The sequence below is a fragment of the Schistocerca serialis genome, chromosome 2 (genome assembly GCF_023864345.2).
Source record: "Schistocerca serialis cubense isolate TAMUIC-IGC-003099 chromosome 2, iqSchSeri2.2, whole genome shotgun sequence".
Taxonomy (NCBI): domain Eukaryota; kingdom Metazoa; phylum Arthropoda; class Insecta; order Orthoptera; family Acrididae; genus Schistocerca; species Schistocerca serialis.
In genome coordinates this window covers 480,531,997-480,548,875 of record NC_064639.1, presented here as the reverse complement: position 1 = coordinate 480,548,875, position 16,879 = coordinate 480,531,997, and the positions used below count along the sequence as shown (strand labels likewise).

General features: G+C 40.2%; 1 protein-coding gene across 1 annotated transcript in view; it reads right to left on the bottom strand.

The window, feature by feature from the left end:
- Nucleotides 1-16,879, bottom strand: part of LOC126456107 (pancreatic triacylglycerol lipase-like) — a 173,528-nt gene that overhangs the window by 97,159 nt on the left and 59,490 nt on the right. Inside the window, exons 3-4 of the mRNA XM_050091860.1 lie at nt 14,915-14,982; nt 7,265-7,335 (exon numbers count right to left, since the gene is read on the bottom strand). Of these exons, the coding sequence (XP_049947817.1) occupies nt 7,265-7,335; nt 14,915-14,982 (139 nt within the window). The remainder of the gene's footprint in view (nt 1-7,264; nt 7,336-14,914; nt 14,983-16,879) is intronic.

Here is a 16,879-nt window from a genome sequence, read left to right as displayed (position 1 = left end):
TGTGTGTATTTTGAGCACCTGCAATGCAGAAATGAAAAGGGTAAACAGATAAATCCAGCAGCAGTCACATCATATAATGACACAATGGGAGGAGTGGTGCAGCTGACCAACATATAACAAACAATTCAGTAACATGGGAAAAATAGTACAAAAAATTTTTTCTGTCTACTTGAATTGGCTCTCTCTAATTTATTCATCGTATACAAGAAATCTGGAGGAACAATGAATGCTCCTGATTTTTGTGTGACAATGACTGGAAAGATGACAGCCAAATATTGCAGGATAGAATTATCTTTGAAAGTAGCTAGTCATCCATCCATTAGCACCAACCTTATTCATTTAACTACCCATCATTTCCCAATGTTCATCCCAGCCACTGCAAAGAAGCAGAATCCTACCAGAATACATGGGATGTGCAGCCAAGTTCAAGATGCAAATGGGAAGAAAAATATGAGGGAATCGTGATATATGTGCGAAGATTGTAATGTAGCTCTACGCATCATAAGCTTCAGAGCCTTTCACACAGCCATTAACATATAAAGATGAATGTTGTGTGAAAGTGTGTTATTGTAATTATTATGTTTATCAAAAACAATACAAGCAGTTTTGAAAGAGATTCAACTAAAATATTGTGACTCAAGACATTTTATTCTATATAGCATATTTTTTAAAAGCAAGGAATATACTTGAGCTTTTAATATAACCTTTCTTCAACATTCTGTAATTACCCCTTAAGTGTGTACTTTGTCGACCTACTGTTTGGAATACTCTATAATCATAACAAACTTTAAAATTCAGCTATTAGAAATTTTTGTTCACTCTTTTCTACATAAATTGTTTAAGTTAAGGGGGTTAATGGTGAATTGAACCACTAATGCCAAGATGTGTACTTTCTGTACTTTTGTTACGTTTGGGTTAGTGGGTACTCAACAGAATGGTCATTACAGTGTGTACCAGATCCACAAACAAACTTTATTTTGCATCGCAGAACTATATATATCAATAAGTCAGATATACTTCTCCAAAGAATAATCTGATAATCTTTTGTTCTTAACAGATAGCTCATTCCGTGATATCCTCCTCCACACCCTAGTTGACCTTTGTAGGTATGACCCACTGCATGGGACAGCTGATCATGTGAGCCTCTGGTGTGGAGAGGATTATTGTTCTAATCTTCCCTTATCTTCCAGGTAGTGCTCTCTTAACCCTGGCTCTCCTCCACACATACCTGTAACACACGTCCTCCTGTACCAGAACAATGTCCCTGGGGCAGAATTTGTTAAGACATCCTGGTGGACATTTAACTTCATGGAAGTTATTCAGTTCTAACAGATATTGTGCATTGCAAATTGTGTATCAAGACCTTATACACTGAAGAGACAAAAACTGGTACACCTGCTTAATATCATGTAGGGCCCCCCCACGAGCATGCAAAAGTGCTGTAGCATGATGTGGCATTGACTCTACTAATGTCTGAAGTAGTGCTAGAGGGAACTGACATGACGAATCCTGAGGGATGTTCATAAATCCTTATGAGTATGAGGGGGTGGAGACCTCTTCTAAACAGCATGTTGTAAGGCATCCCAGATATGCTCAATAATGTTCATGTGTGGTGAGTTTGGTGGCCAGCAGACGGGTTTTAACTCAGAAGAGTGTTCCTGGAGCCACTCTGTAACAATTTTGAAAGTTTGGGGTGTTGCATTGTCCTGCTGGAAGTGTCCAAGTCTGTCAGAATGCACAATGGACATCAATGGATTCACATGACCAGACAGGATGCTTATGTACATGTCGCCTGTCAGTTGTATCTAGATGTATCAGGGGTTCCATATCACTAACTGCACACACCCCACACCATTACAGAGCTTCCACCAGCTTGAAAAGTCCCCTGCTGACATGCAGGGCCCATGGATTCATGAGGTTTTCTCCATACCCATACACGTCCATCCACTTGATACAATTTGAAATGAGACTCGTCCAACCAGGCAACATGTTCCCAGTCATCAACAGTCCAATGTCATTGTTGACATGTCCGGGCAAGGCACAAAGCTTTGTGTTGTGCAGTCATCAAGGGTACATGAATGGGCCTTTGGCTCCAAAAGCCCATATTGATGATTTTTAATTGAATGGTTCAGGATGCTGACTCTTGTTGATGGCCTGACATTGAGATCTGCAGCAATTTTTGGAAGGGTTGCACTTCTGTGGTGTTGAATGGTTCTTTTCACTCACTGTTGGTCCCATTCTTGCAGGATCTTTTTCTGGCAGCAGCAATGTCTGAGATTTGATGTTTCACCAGATTCTTTATATTTATGGTACACTTGTGAAATGGTCATTCAGGAAAATCTCCACTTCATCACTACCTTGGAGATGCTGTGCCCCATTGCTCATGTGCTGACTACAACGTCATGTTCAAACTCACTTAAATCTTGATAACCTGCCATTGTAGCAGCAGTAACTGATATGACTGCTGTGCCAGACACTTGTTATCTTATATAAGTGCTGCCGACCACAGCACCATATTCGGCCTGTTCAAATATCTCTGTATTTGAACACGCATGCCTATACCAGTTTCTTTGGCACTTCAGTGTATATCAGGACCTCAGAAGGCCTCATACATCTCCTCTTTCATCCTGTTTCAAGAAGCTGTCTAAGAGTTGCTGTCTCAGCTAGAATTCTTTTGCTGGGTTATTATTCAATATAGGTTCTGATCCCGTTGGAATTATTATGAGTTTCTTTCCAGTCAGAAAACAGAAAGAGGTTAGCGTATCTTCAATGTCACCTTGCGTAATGATTCTCGAGTTCACAGTGTGTTCAGTACTAATCACAGTGGTGATCAGTAGTTCCTCACTGAGCTTGCAAGTCTCAATAGCATCTGCAGGAATTAGTCTTTATAGTGGTTACCGTCTTTCAGAGTTGTGCTACACCCGTGTTGCAAGGCATCCCAGATATGCTCAACAATGTTCATGTCTGGGGAGCTTGGTGGCCAGCAGAAGTGTTTTAACTCAGAAGAGTGTTCCTGGAGCCACTATGTAGCAATTCTGAAAGTTTGGGGTGTCACATTGTCCTACTTGATGTCTGTCGGAATGCACAATGGACAACAATGGACGTGTGGCGTGGAATGTTTTCACATTGTCTGTGTAAATCATAAGCGATAGTGCACACCTTCTGGCAAAACACTGGAGTTCCATAAGAAACTTGGCTATTGACAAGTCTGTACAGAGTTTTTAGGTGCACTGGTCATGTAGTAACACATGTGGAAACAGCAATATGTGACTCTTGCATTTCTCTTCCCTCTTAGATGAATAGTGGTCCAGCAAATTCTATCCCTATTACAGCAAATGGTTTAGCTGGCATAACTCATTCAGATGGCAGTGGTACTTCAATATGTTGCCATGATGGGTTCTTCAGGACACAGGATACATGCAAAACAGGAGTGTAGGATTCTTCTGATTGTCTAACAAATTCTGAGGCTCCAAGGTTCTGTCCAAAGTTAGGGCAGTACAGAATGAACACCAATGTGTTGGAGGCAGATGCATCCCCCTCAAACAACCAACTGTGTCAAATGGTGGAAACCATCAAGGAGCAACCAATGTTTTTGTTTCCTGTTGAGGCTAGTGCACTTCAGTCGACCTGCTAGGTGTCAGTCCATCTTCTATGAAATGGTTGTACTTTGTAATTTTTTACTCTCTTGGTAGTGAAATTATTTTGAAGGTCTCTTAGTTCTTCAGCAAAGAATTCTCTCTGAGCTCCTCATATTCAATACATTGAGGAAGCTAATAGTTCAGATACTGTAAGCTCTCCCGAAGATTCCTCCTCCTCATGAACACTGTATTGAAAACAGAGTACATTCTCTAGTTGGAATGAGCCTACAGTATGAGCTGAATTTAGAAAGGTTCATGATGCTGGTCAATGTAGATGTCAACAGACCTTTGCTATGGGTTTTCTTTGTCTTCTCCTTGGGAAGTAGCCAGTCCACTGTTGGAGTATCTTGAGGGTGTGCAAGCCAAAGTGGTCCATTCCACAAAATTTCCATGGAATGTTTTTGACCTCTGAGGAGTCCTCATTAAAGATGATCAGTGTGTGAGAGTCGGGTGAGCTTGAATCTCAATTTCAAAATTACGAACAAAGATATTCCATCCATTTGGGTTGCAGCAAATCCAACTTAATGTGACTGTAGCGTCCATCCACAACATTGCATGAGACATTATGAATTCTGTTGTGCAGCAGAAGTAACCCAGTAGTCTGATTCCCACTACTGTTGCTGAAAGTAGCAATTGTGGCAAGGTCACCTTAACAAGAGCAAGTTATGTTCTTGCCATAGGCTAAATGAGCTAGAACATTGAGTGCTCTGTGTAGTCTTTTCAGATGTGTCACAGAATACATGCACATGAGTGTCTTTACCATGAACTGTGATTAGCCATTTGGAACACATGCCTGTGATAATGACAATATTCATGTGCACCACCGTGCTCCTAGGTCCCAAGGCACAAAAGTTCATTCCAGGTGCTTCCCTGCAGTAAATGTCCTGTTCTAACAAATTTCCAACAGAAGAGACAGAACAGTTCAAGTGGATCATAACCTACCTGTAGATTGTAAGAGTTATCTGATGTCTGGCTCTTCTGTTGACTTCTGTGCGATTTCACTGAGGTCGATACACAAGTAGTCATTCTTGGTGTTCAACTCTATGCCTAAAACTTGAGTCATTATGTGGGATTCTAGTCCTTCATCCTTCCAAATAATTTCAGTTTTTTTGAGTTGGTAGCCTATTCCAATAAGGGGAGGCTGATCAGTTTCATTAGGACTACAAGTTCGTAGTATATGGTGATCACCAATTATCACTTTCAGCTGCTGCCATAGTCACCCATGCATGTGCTCCTGTTTGTAAGAGGTACCACAGAGGGAAATGATGTCATACTTTTGTCAGCATGTTCTCTTAGAGATGCAGAGAGTAAAAATGGGCTGCACAGGGCCAAATGGGAGCCTAGTGAAGCAGTATTGTGTTACACTGACTGTTATTTGAAGATCTCCCATTTTGTCCTGGTTAATACTGGATCAGAAGAACCTAGTCAAATCTGTCTTCTTCATTTGAGACCAGCTGAAGGAATCCCTGATGTCCATGACAACAGTGGAATGTACACTGAATCTCAATAAAATCTCTATGCTTTCAGCTAGTAGATTTGGCCCTGCCTATAGTACTTTATAAGGTGCATTGCTTTTGTAAGATGTCGTGTCTAGAACTATTCTCCTCTTAGTCTTCCAGTGTTTCTCTTTCCTCACTCCATGATGATCATATAACAGTGCCTTCTCTGATAGCTGAGTGGGAGCATCCTCTACTTGCCCCTGTGTAATTTAATTTAACATTAAGTCTTAGTATACTTGCTTAAAAGTTTCTTGGTGGTGAAATCTTGTGTTCATGTGGTTCAATTATTTCTCTGCACTCAGTTTATTACTAGGAAGGTTTCATCCTGCCTTTTGGGAAGTGAAACCTCTGCTCCTTGATCCTTCATACAGAAAGATACTCTGAACTCTCTAAGAGATCTTGTGTACTTGCTTGCAAATCAATCTTGATTGGCAGTAATTGCTATAGTCTGCAAGCCCCAAAAGCATATGAAGTCATTATTCAAGGGCAGTGGAGACTAGTAAGAATGAATAAAATTCACCACAGTTGCATGCATACAGGCTCCTGACTTGCTTCCCAAAAGTATCCAGCCAAATAAAGAAGAAACTAACACTAAAGAGTCATAGGTGTTTATTTACAAACTGTCTTTCACTGTTTCCAATAAAAATTGCCTCTTATGAGAATCTTAATGGGAATACTTTCTGTTGAGTCAGTTTCTGAACACACTACCAAAATCCTATGAGCATATGATAAACACACTAAATGTTGTAGAACAGATGGCTGGTGTGAAATTATGACTTTCGAAGGCAGCGAGTCACACCAAAAATTCCTCCAAAGCCCCTTCATATTAAACTGAATGAGTCTGTATAATAGAGGGAAACATTCCACGTGGGAAAAATATATCTGCTGGCAGGTCAATAGACACACAAACAAACACAAACATACACACAAAATTCGAGCTTTCGCAACCTAAGGTTGCTTCATCAGGAAAGAGGGAAGGCGAGGGAAATACGAAAGGATGTGGGTTTTATGGGAGAGGGTAAGGAGTCATTCCAATCCCGGGAGCGGAAAGACTTACCTTAGGGGGAAAAAGGACAGGTATACACTCGCACACACACACACACACACACATATCCATCCGCACATACACAGACACAAGCAGACATTTGTAAAGGCAAAGAGTTTGGGCAGAGATGTCAGTCGAGGTGGATGTACAGAGGCAAAGATGTTGTTGAAAGGCAGGTGAGGTATGAGCGGCAGCAAATTGAAATTATCAGAGATAACAAGAAGAGAGGATATACTGAAGGGCAAGTTCCCATCTCCGGAGTTCTGACAGGTTGGTCAGAATAGTGAACTAATCTCTAATGTCACTGAAGGCCACAGTGGCACTGGGAAACAGGTGGAATGGGCTTTCAGGTAGTTTTGAACTGGGAGAACATTGCCAAAAATAAAGTCAGATTGGTAGAGGAAAGCCTGGGAACGGATATATTTATGTACGTATTAACAGATTTGGTAATTGAAAATCTTTTTTTACCACAGAGACACAAGCTCTGTTTGACACTGCAGGGGTTTAAAATGTCCAGATCATTCTGGTTAGTGTGAAGAAGGCCACCTCAGTAAGATGGAAGTCAACATTCAGGAAAGTGGCTTGTAATCTGTAAAGTGACCAAGTAAATTTCAGTTAGGAAATTGAGTTCAGCTGTTTATGGAAATTAAAGAGTTGTTCTTTGCAGTGAGTCAAGTCCAAGAAATTATCATCAAATGACATGTACAAAATAAAGTGATGCAGCTTCTGGAAGTTAAGGTAAATAAATTAGCAATACACCTTCCACACTGCCCAAGGAAAGGTCGGCAAAGGATGTAAGTATTCTGTCTTTCAGATTTGCCATACTTTATTGTTTAAGTCTGGCCTTTAAAACCAGAAAAAAATAGTTATTGAAGATAAAGTTCGATGCATGAGAAGGAATGAGTGTTTTAGGAGACTCATTGGCAGAGAGTTTTTTTAACAGCAGAGAAGCCATGTATGTGAGAACTGTTTATTGTAAGTTTTCTGTGCATCAGTCAAATGATTCCCAAATGTACATCATCTGACTAATGACATTTCACACTCTCAACATACAAAAAAAAATTATAAAAAAAGAAACTTACCTCGACTAGATTGGTGCTTAAGGCATCATGTGTTCGGGCAAAGTCTCTTGAACGAGCACAGCTCATAACAGCTGAAACATGGAATACATACTTTTTTTTAGAGAGAGAGAGGGGGGGAGAGAGGGAGGGAGAGAGAGAGAGAGAGAGAGAGAGAGAGAGAGAGAGAGAGAGAGAGAGAGGAAATTTTCCTAGATATATTTGTAAACCAACCATCATTTTTGAGATACAGTTGATAATGTAATCTACATAAGTAATTCATCACATCTGCATCTTTGTAATAATGTATGTCACTGAATTACAAACAGCATTTATTAATGGCAATATAAGACAGATGTAATTGGTGGACTGGTAGTTTTTTTATTGTTATTCACTGACAAGGCCGAGATGGTTACAATGAACACACTATACCAGATCTTCATGCTGGCAATCGCTATTTTTAATTACTTATACTAAAATATATGGCTAAGTAACACAACAGATCTTGACTTTTGGCAACCATGACATACTGACTGTACATTATCAATCAGAATATTAAATCTAACACAAAAATCAAAGTCTTTTGAAAGTTGGTACAGTATCTCGGGTCCCTAATTCCTTCCATCAGTTCCTAAGGGTTTCAGTTTAGCCAAGTAACTTCCTCACTGAACAACTGTTATGGTGACATAACTTTCTCTGCTCATATCACCTGTCTTGCATGTCCAGCATGACTCTAACAAAGTGAAAGTTGTTCCTTTGAATAAATGCAAGTAACAGCACAATGCATGGAACCTCCAAGAAAGGTGTCTCGAAAATGAATCTTCGTCTTTTTGGACACGTGCAGTAGAAATGTAGTTCTCAATATTGCTATCTTATTGACAGGGTCAAGATTTCATTTACAATTTATCCACGATCTTCATCTCTAGCTGTTTTTGAGGAAATGGAATCTAATATGCAAATATGATGTGCTGTTAGTAGCTCAATGGGTGAACAGGTGTTTATTGATACTGTTTTGCTATAGTTTAGTAGAAGTTTGAATGTATCATCACTCTTCCTCAAACCTTGTCTTATCAGTTTCATGTACTTCATGTGCATTTAGGATTTGACAACAGATGCCTGGTGCTTTTTTCCAACTTGAAGCTTAAACTATTTGAACTTCAGGGATCATCCAAATGTGACTATCTTATTGCTCAATATTTCCTCTAACAGCCTGTTTCGGGGTTGTAAACTACTTCCTCCTCCTCCTCCTCCTCCTCCTCCTCCTCCCCCCCCCCCCCCCCCTCGTCCCATTACTTCTATCCCACCATCCTTCCTTCGTTCGTTCGTTCCTTCCTTCCTCCCTTCAAAGGAGAATTTGTTTCTGCACTGCTATGATTACTCACTATTTGCAGCACTTTGTAATGAATAGTTAAGAATGTGATTCATCAACTCCCATCAAACTCTTCCTAACAGTACTCTTCTATGTAAATCCACACTCTCCTGTGTAATTCCCATGCAAAGATGGAACAAGTCATTAGTCTGACTTCAGAAATTTTAGACAAAGGAGATAGTGTCATTAAATTAAGAGGCACGTCCTATGGATCTCTCTACTGAGGTTGTTACTATTGCTTTTTCATGTCTGTGTAAAGTCCTCAGTCTCTGATTATAAAATAAGAACATTCTCTGAACTTTTATTTGCTCTTCTCCTAACTTTTTCAGAATCTTGTTGACATGGTTACAGGAAGATCTTACCATTTATGTCTACAGTCCATGAGTACAGTATTGAGATCTTGGGTGGAGCACAAGCAGTCTAAAGATGGGCTTTTCAAACAACACAAAAGGGCAGCAAGAGAGGTAGCTAAGGTAGAGAGCCTTGTACAGAAATTTTCAGAAAATATAAAATACTTACCATCCACTCTGTGTACATCCTGCAGGCAATCATGTTTGTAAAACTAAATCCAGAACATAATGTAATAGACAGTAATGTACATAACTGTAATTCAAGGGAATAGAAAACATTCAAAGAAATGCAAGTAAAAAAGGCTGCAGACCTTAGTCTACATTCAATAGGAGCAATTTTCTACAACAGACTACCAAAGATATCTGGTTTAAACACCTTAAACAATAAACTGAAGCATTTATTAATGGATGACAGATGTTATTCAGTAGAACATTTCAAATTTTAATGTCTCTTTGTAAAACAATGTATGTAGCTGTAGGTTTGTTATTTCAACAAGAAACTGATAATTTCACATTTTCACATTTTATATCAATTTATACATTTATATATACACTATGTGATCAAACGTATCCAAACACCTTGCTGGAAATTACTTACAAGTTCATGGCACCCTCCATCGGTAATACTGGAATTCAATATCGTGTTTGCCCACCCTCAGCCTTAATGACAGCTTCCACTCTTGCAGGCATACATTCAGTCAGGTGCTGGAAGGTTTCTTGGGGAATGGCAGCCCATTCTTCACAGAGTGCTGCACTGAGGAGAGGCATTGATGTCAGTCGGTGAGACCTGGCACGAAGTCGGAATTCCAAAACACCCCAGAGGTTTTCTGTAGGATTTAGGTCAGGACTCTGTGCAGGCCAGTCCATTACAGGGATGTTATTGTTGTGGAACCACTCTGCCACACGTCGTGCATTATGAACAGGTGTTCGATCATGTTGAATGACACAATCACCATTCCCGAATTACTCTTCAACAGTGGGAAGCACGAAGGTGCTCAAAACATCAATATAGCCCCGTGCTATGATAGTGCCACGTAAAACTACAAGTGGTGCAAGCCCCCTCCTTGAAAAACATGACCACACCATTACACCACCACCTCCAAATTTTACTGTTGGCACTACACATGCTGGCAGATGACTTTCACCGGGCATTCGCCATACCCAGACCCCGACATCATATCGCCACATTGTGTACCATGATTTGTCACTCCACACAACGTTTTTCCACTGTTCAATCATCCAATGTTTATGCTCCTTACACCAAGCGAGGCGTCATTTGGCATTTGCTGGTATGATGTGTGGCTTATGAGCAGCCACTCAACGATGAAATCCAAGTTCTCACCTACAGCCTAATTGTCATAGTACTTGCAGTGGATCCTAATGCAGTTTGTACTTGCAGTGGATCTTAATGCAGTTTGGAATTCCTGTGTGATGGTCTGGATAGATGTCTGCCTATTACACATTATGACCCCTCTTCAACTGTCAGCGATTTCTGTCAGGCAATAGATGAGGTCGGCCTGTACATTTTGTGCTTTATATGTCTCTTCACATGTCTACTTAACTATCACATTGGAAACAGTGGACCTATGGATGTTTAGGAGTGTGGAAACCTCACATACAGACGTACGACATAAGTGACACCCAATCACCTGACCACATTCGAGGTCTGTGAGTTCTGTGGAGTGGTCCATTCTGCTCTCTCACGATGTCTAATGACTACTGAGGTTACTGATATGGATTACCTGGCAGCACAATGTGTCTAATATGAGAAACGTATGTTTTTGGAGGTGTCCAGATACTTTTGATCAGACAGTGTATGTAAACTAATGATTTGCATATGTGAACTAAATCTATGGTGATGTACACACACACACACACACACACACACACACACACACAGTGCTGCTTTTACATTATTGTAAAATGCTGCACACTGTTCTGAAGAAGATTCTACACTTCTACACTTAACAGCAAAACCATTATGCCACTTGCTCACTGTGATGCTGGATGACACCTGGTGGCATTTTAGGCATGATGTGGTAAGGAGAGCATGTAAGAGGAGCAGAGATAGATGGGGAATCACCCTAGTGAAGATATGGGCTCAAAATGGGGAAATCTATTGAGATAAGAGTCGATAAAGGGCAGATTATTATTACACAGAGTCTGTGAATAACTATTTCAAAAACAGTGAAGCTGGTCCAATGTTCACATGGTACTGTCATGAGCATCTACGGTAAGTGGTAGAAGAACGTGGAACTACCACTGGGCGCTAAGCGGTAAGACATCCATGACTCTTTGCAAAATGTGGGGTTCTGAGACTTGTCTGCTCTATAACAAAAGATACATGGTGATCTGTGGTATCTCTGCCAACAGAGCCCAATGCTAGGGCACACAGAAGTGTTTCAGAGCACACTGTTTAAGGTATACCGTTGAACATGGAACTCCACAGCAGACGACCTCTGTGTGTTCTCATGTTGACCCAAATACATCCTGCAGTGGGCACAGGACCATCAGGATTTGACCGTGGATTGTTGGAAACGTGTCTTTCAAATATCCATGTTTTCTGCTAAACCAGGTCGATTATCATCTCCACAAATACCCATCGTCAAGATAAACGGCAACTCCAAATATGCACCATGGCTTGGGCACAGGCCAGTGGGAGCAGTATTATGCTACGGAAAACAGTCTCCTGTGCATGAGACCTGTAGTAGTAACAGAACACATTTCAGCTGCGGACCATCTGCGTCCCTTCATGCTTCACATCTTACCTGAGAGCAATGTCATCTTTCAGCAGTACTGGTGCTGTATTGTGTACCAAATCTGGACAAACAAGCTATTAAGCAGGTGTTCATAACATGTTGGCTCATTGATGTAACTGCAAATGTTTCTTAAAAATTTTACGGTATGGAACACATCCTCAATAGAAACTGTATACACTAAAACCAAAAAGCTAACCAAAAAGCTAAACAAAAAAATAAAAAAATAAAAAAAATAAAATGGAATTAGGAAAGTGAGCACTGAGTGTAAATGTATATCAAGATTCTTGCATAAATCAATTGTCCCAGCTGTATATGAAAGGAGCACTCCTTGTTTCAAATGAGGATGTTATTCAACAATTATGAAAATCTTTACTAGACCTGTTACACTCAGTTTTGTTTGCACTTTATTTGTGAGCAATGTGTGGTCTTTTAACAGCCCACTACTTCATCAATGTGGAGATGAATTCAGAGAGTGCTGGTGTTAATATAGTATGGCTCGAACAAACACATTTGGCAACCACCAGCTTAGGTGTGGCAAGAAACATATCTTGTATGGCTGGCCATTAGCCCTCTACTGGAAATAAAGGCTCAGCACAGCACACACATCCACCAATTGAATTTTAATTACTAAACCCATAGTTACACCAGTTCTAAACTACAGTTATTGCCTCACTTTCTGGACCTGGACTTCGATTTTGAAACTGTGAGTGCTGCATAAGATTATTCTGGCTTTCATTCATCAGAAGTTATTCAGGCTCATACTGTTCATAGTCTTAATGTGCACTCTCTAAACATTTTAAGCTATTGATTTAGTGTTGCTCTTGATTCCACACACTACATGGTTCACAGCAATTACCTACCTATAGTAGATTCAGTGAGAAAAATATCCCTGACAGCTAACAGCAACGTTGCCAGCTTTCAACTGCCAGGCTCAAATGGCTATATGCAAAAACATTACTCATATATAGAGCTGCAACAACACTGAGATATTGCCATAGAGACATATATAAAACAGCATTGCTGACTGGCTGTAGTAGAGGAAAGCCCACTGCAACTGTCAATTATCTTCTTTCACCAACTCTTCAGTAGGTTAGAGTCAGGCTATAGCACTTAATTCTCTTTGTGAAGTTTACATTGTAATGCCACAAGGAGGCCATTTGTATCCCGTTTTTCAGGGTAGAACCTTTTCAGAGACTGTACTCTCCATGAAGTGTTATTTCAAAGCTTTGCCAATGATTCTGATGATTGTGAGACACAGGAATGTTCATAATTCCAGTGCAAGGTTGGTAAAGAGTATCATATTGTAACAAAATCAATATCTGATCTTAACTGCATTATGAACTCCAACATTTGCAACATCATCTGCAGAGTTTATACTGTACAGTCTTCATAGTTTCCTACACTGCTCGCATCGTTCTAGTCTAAATGTCAAAACCTATGTTGCATGCACTAACACTTTCCAAACTTGTACCAATAACTCTTCCTTCCAACATGTCCTAAGTCTTTCATGTTTCTATCATTCATCATGAATATGGAGTTGAGCCACAGTGTAAAAACAGTGAATGATTATGCCTGTGTGAGCCCTGTGAGTTTAATAGTTATTTGGTAATTCATTTTGTCTGAAAGCTCAACTGGTGATTATCATGCACAAACTTTGTGGCCAATCAGCAAATGTCCAATGAATATTGTTTATTTTTCGTGATTAGGCATAGGAGACCTGCTCTTGCACAAGGTGACAAGGGTAGAGCCTTTGAAGGTCTCAGTACCTTAATGAGTAGTGATTTATTCTAAAATGGAACTAATCTCCAGAAGTTAATTATAACCAATGGAGAACACTACTGCTCAATTCCTGCTTTATTCTGTAATCTGTCCTCATTTAAATTATTATATTCCATTCTAGATTTGTTCTTTCCTCTTTCTTTGTGGACAGTTAAACAGAGCATGGTGAGGTGCTACTAAAGGAAATATCAGCTGTATTATACAGGCATGACATAAAGACAATAATGGGCCGCAATACATCTTCAACTTTGTATGATCTCAGCTGACAGCAAGAGGAGCAGTCTCATAATGGAAGCTCACCTCTATTGTAGCTCATTAGCCTTTTATAATTCTGACCTTTGGCACCAGCAAAACAAAAGGAAATGCAAAGTGGACATTTTTTCCTAAAAGCATGAAACAGTATTCAATTGGTAACTGGTCATTTAAGGCCATAAAAACTAAAATGGTAATATAGGTTGATTTGATAAAATCTTTCTTTTTTCATATCTACTTACATTAAATTGAAGATATATCTTGATGCAAATGTTGTAATAGTAAGTGCATTTCCCAGGAAAGTGAAGATCAGGCTAGAACCCTGGTCTGACAGTTTAAATGTTACAGACAATGGTCCCAGGAGTAATATTTAATTTGGAAACATCAAAAGGCTGTACCTCTCTATTCTCCTAATCTCCTACCCTTTTCTCCAATAAGGCACCACTATTCGAGAAGATTTTCATGGAACTCAGACAATATGAGGGTCACTTAACAGATTGACCCTCTTATTCAGGCTGTTTAACAGCTCACAGTCTTAGCTGGGAATACTTACATTGTCTTGTTTCCTGTGCCTTTGCTCAGATTATCTTTCATTTTAGATATGTTTGGCTCCACTGATGGGTCACTGATAATGCAGTTTTATTCTTCACAGTGACCATCTATCCCAGAGGTGAGTAAAAGATATTTGTCCATTTTTTCAATGGGTCTAAGACTTATTTCAACCTTCATTATGAGATTAATTTTTGTAATTAATTATTCCTCTCTGTTATAAAAAGACTCATGTTCCTTCCAGTACTCATTTGACAAAATAATGCAAGAAGTAATTTTATTTATATTTTGTACACAGATATATATCTACATCATAACAAAACACCTCAAAACCTCTTTAAATGCAAGTTCAACAGATTTTTACATAATTATATTACTTTTGTGTTACATACATATTGGCTGGAGTCCACCAATTTTGACTCAGATTTTCATATTGTCTGTGTAGTAATAGTGTCTCAAAGCAATTTGTCATATCTAAGTCATTCACTATGTTTATAACACAGGACATAACAACAGCAACAACAAACTACTACTACTACTACTACTACTACTGCACTGTGTAACAAAATTTTTTGAAATCACAGAGGCACGACAAAGCTATTCTCATTGTACTTACATTTTATAGTGCATATTAGCATCAGTGTAATTAGTGATCCAGATGGCTTCATCTTCTTTAAGGAGTCTCTGAAACATACAGGACTGTTTTATTATTAATACTTCCCGTGAAATTTACAGTGGTACTGTTACTCACTTAAATCAAAATAATCTCTTATTTTAATGTATAGAGTAATTGAGGCTATCAGTTGACCAAGAGTGAACAACTGCAATGTTCACTTTCCAAATAGAACCATTTGAAAAATAATTTTACTTGATCTCATTTACAAGGTTCTGAGTTTTATTTTTACTTGTTTATTGTTTGGACAAGGACCAGTTTTAAGGCCCAAGCAATACAACTAGCTGCTTGGGGCACCCCCCTGGAATGCATTCCAACACTTTTTGCACAATAAACCAGTTATTCTGGGCAACCTATGTATGAGGCATTACCAATTAACACTTCTTTACCTCCAACTCCAGACCTATGTGGAGATGTAGAAGTAGAAAAAGAAAAAAAAGACACACACACACACACACACACACACACACACACACACACACACACACACACAGCTGGCCGCAGAATCTTACAATTGCAAGACCTCATTCACTTTGTGTTCCTTGCAGGAGTGTCAACAACCACAAAACAAAATGGCAGCGTTTGATTATGTTAGCAGGTCAGGCACAAAGCAGAACATCAACACTTTGTGTGAACTGGGTAGCTAGCATCAGCAGGAGCTTAGTGAGGCAACATGGCAGAAGTATCAAGTCACCTCCTTACATGAAGTAAGAAGCCGCATCGCTAACACAAGAAGGTGTCCTGAATATTGTTACGGACCAGTCTGGTGGTGAAAATAGATGCATTAAGCAAATAGAGCATGATATGAATCGCTGATACATTCATATTAGGAAAGCCTATGCGGTCATGACAAGTGATGTTGGGTCAACACCAGCCGATATTTCACACTATAAATACTCCATAAATACTCCGGATTTGAGTTCAGAAGGGAGATGGTCAGAAGGATCAATGACGTACAGGATGTGTCCACTCAATTTTCTGACATGATATTGAGCTGGGTGTAAGTCTATTTTAGATTCCCTGCTCGTGCTCAACACCACCAACAGCCACTGGAGAGATGTCTTCCTCTCTGTAAGCACCATTCATGAGTTTGGCACTGCTGACAGCTTCCAACGCAGATGGGAAGATGTGGAGGTGTTCCGTGTTGACTTGGGCCAGGACACCAGTGTTCCTGACGCTTCAGTGGAGCCATGGGGCCTACCTGCACAGCAAGCCAGGGTCGGCACACTTCCCAACCAAACGGCAACCATCTTCACGGTTCAGAGAGCATAAATGAGCCACAGCTGCAGGAGGGGATCGAGGACCTGGTAGGCTGGCATGTGTAAGCCACATATACATGCCCCACCTCCTTCAAGTGCGGAGGGTGGAGACGCAACATCGTCTTCCTGAGTAGCTGCTGTGCAGTCTCGGCACACCCACACAAGCAGCAACAGAAGACCACCATATCCTTGCTAAAGGAAAGATGTATTTGCAGAAATAAATGGTTAAAAGTCACTCTTCTTTTTGTGCCCACTGGCATACACGTTTTACAACTACCTCCTCTTCCCTGAGGAACCAGCAAGCGGAAAAGTGGCAAACTGGACGAGTGCCTCCTGACACACCATCCATCTGCCACGCCTCCCAATAGTCGCCACCTGCCAGATCCTCAGGGAAGAGGAGGTGGTTGTAACCTGTGTACACCGGTGGGCACAGTAAAAGAAGAGTGACTTCACTATTTATTTCTGCAAATACACCTCTCCTTTACCGAATCTACGGCGGTCCTCTGCTGCTGCTTGTCCAGATGCACCATGACTGCATGGTAGCTACTCAGGAAGACAATGCTGAGTCTCCACCCTCCACACTCTAAGAAGGTGGGGCATGCATATGTGGCTTACACATGCCAACCTACCAGGTCCTCAATCACCTCCT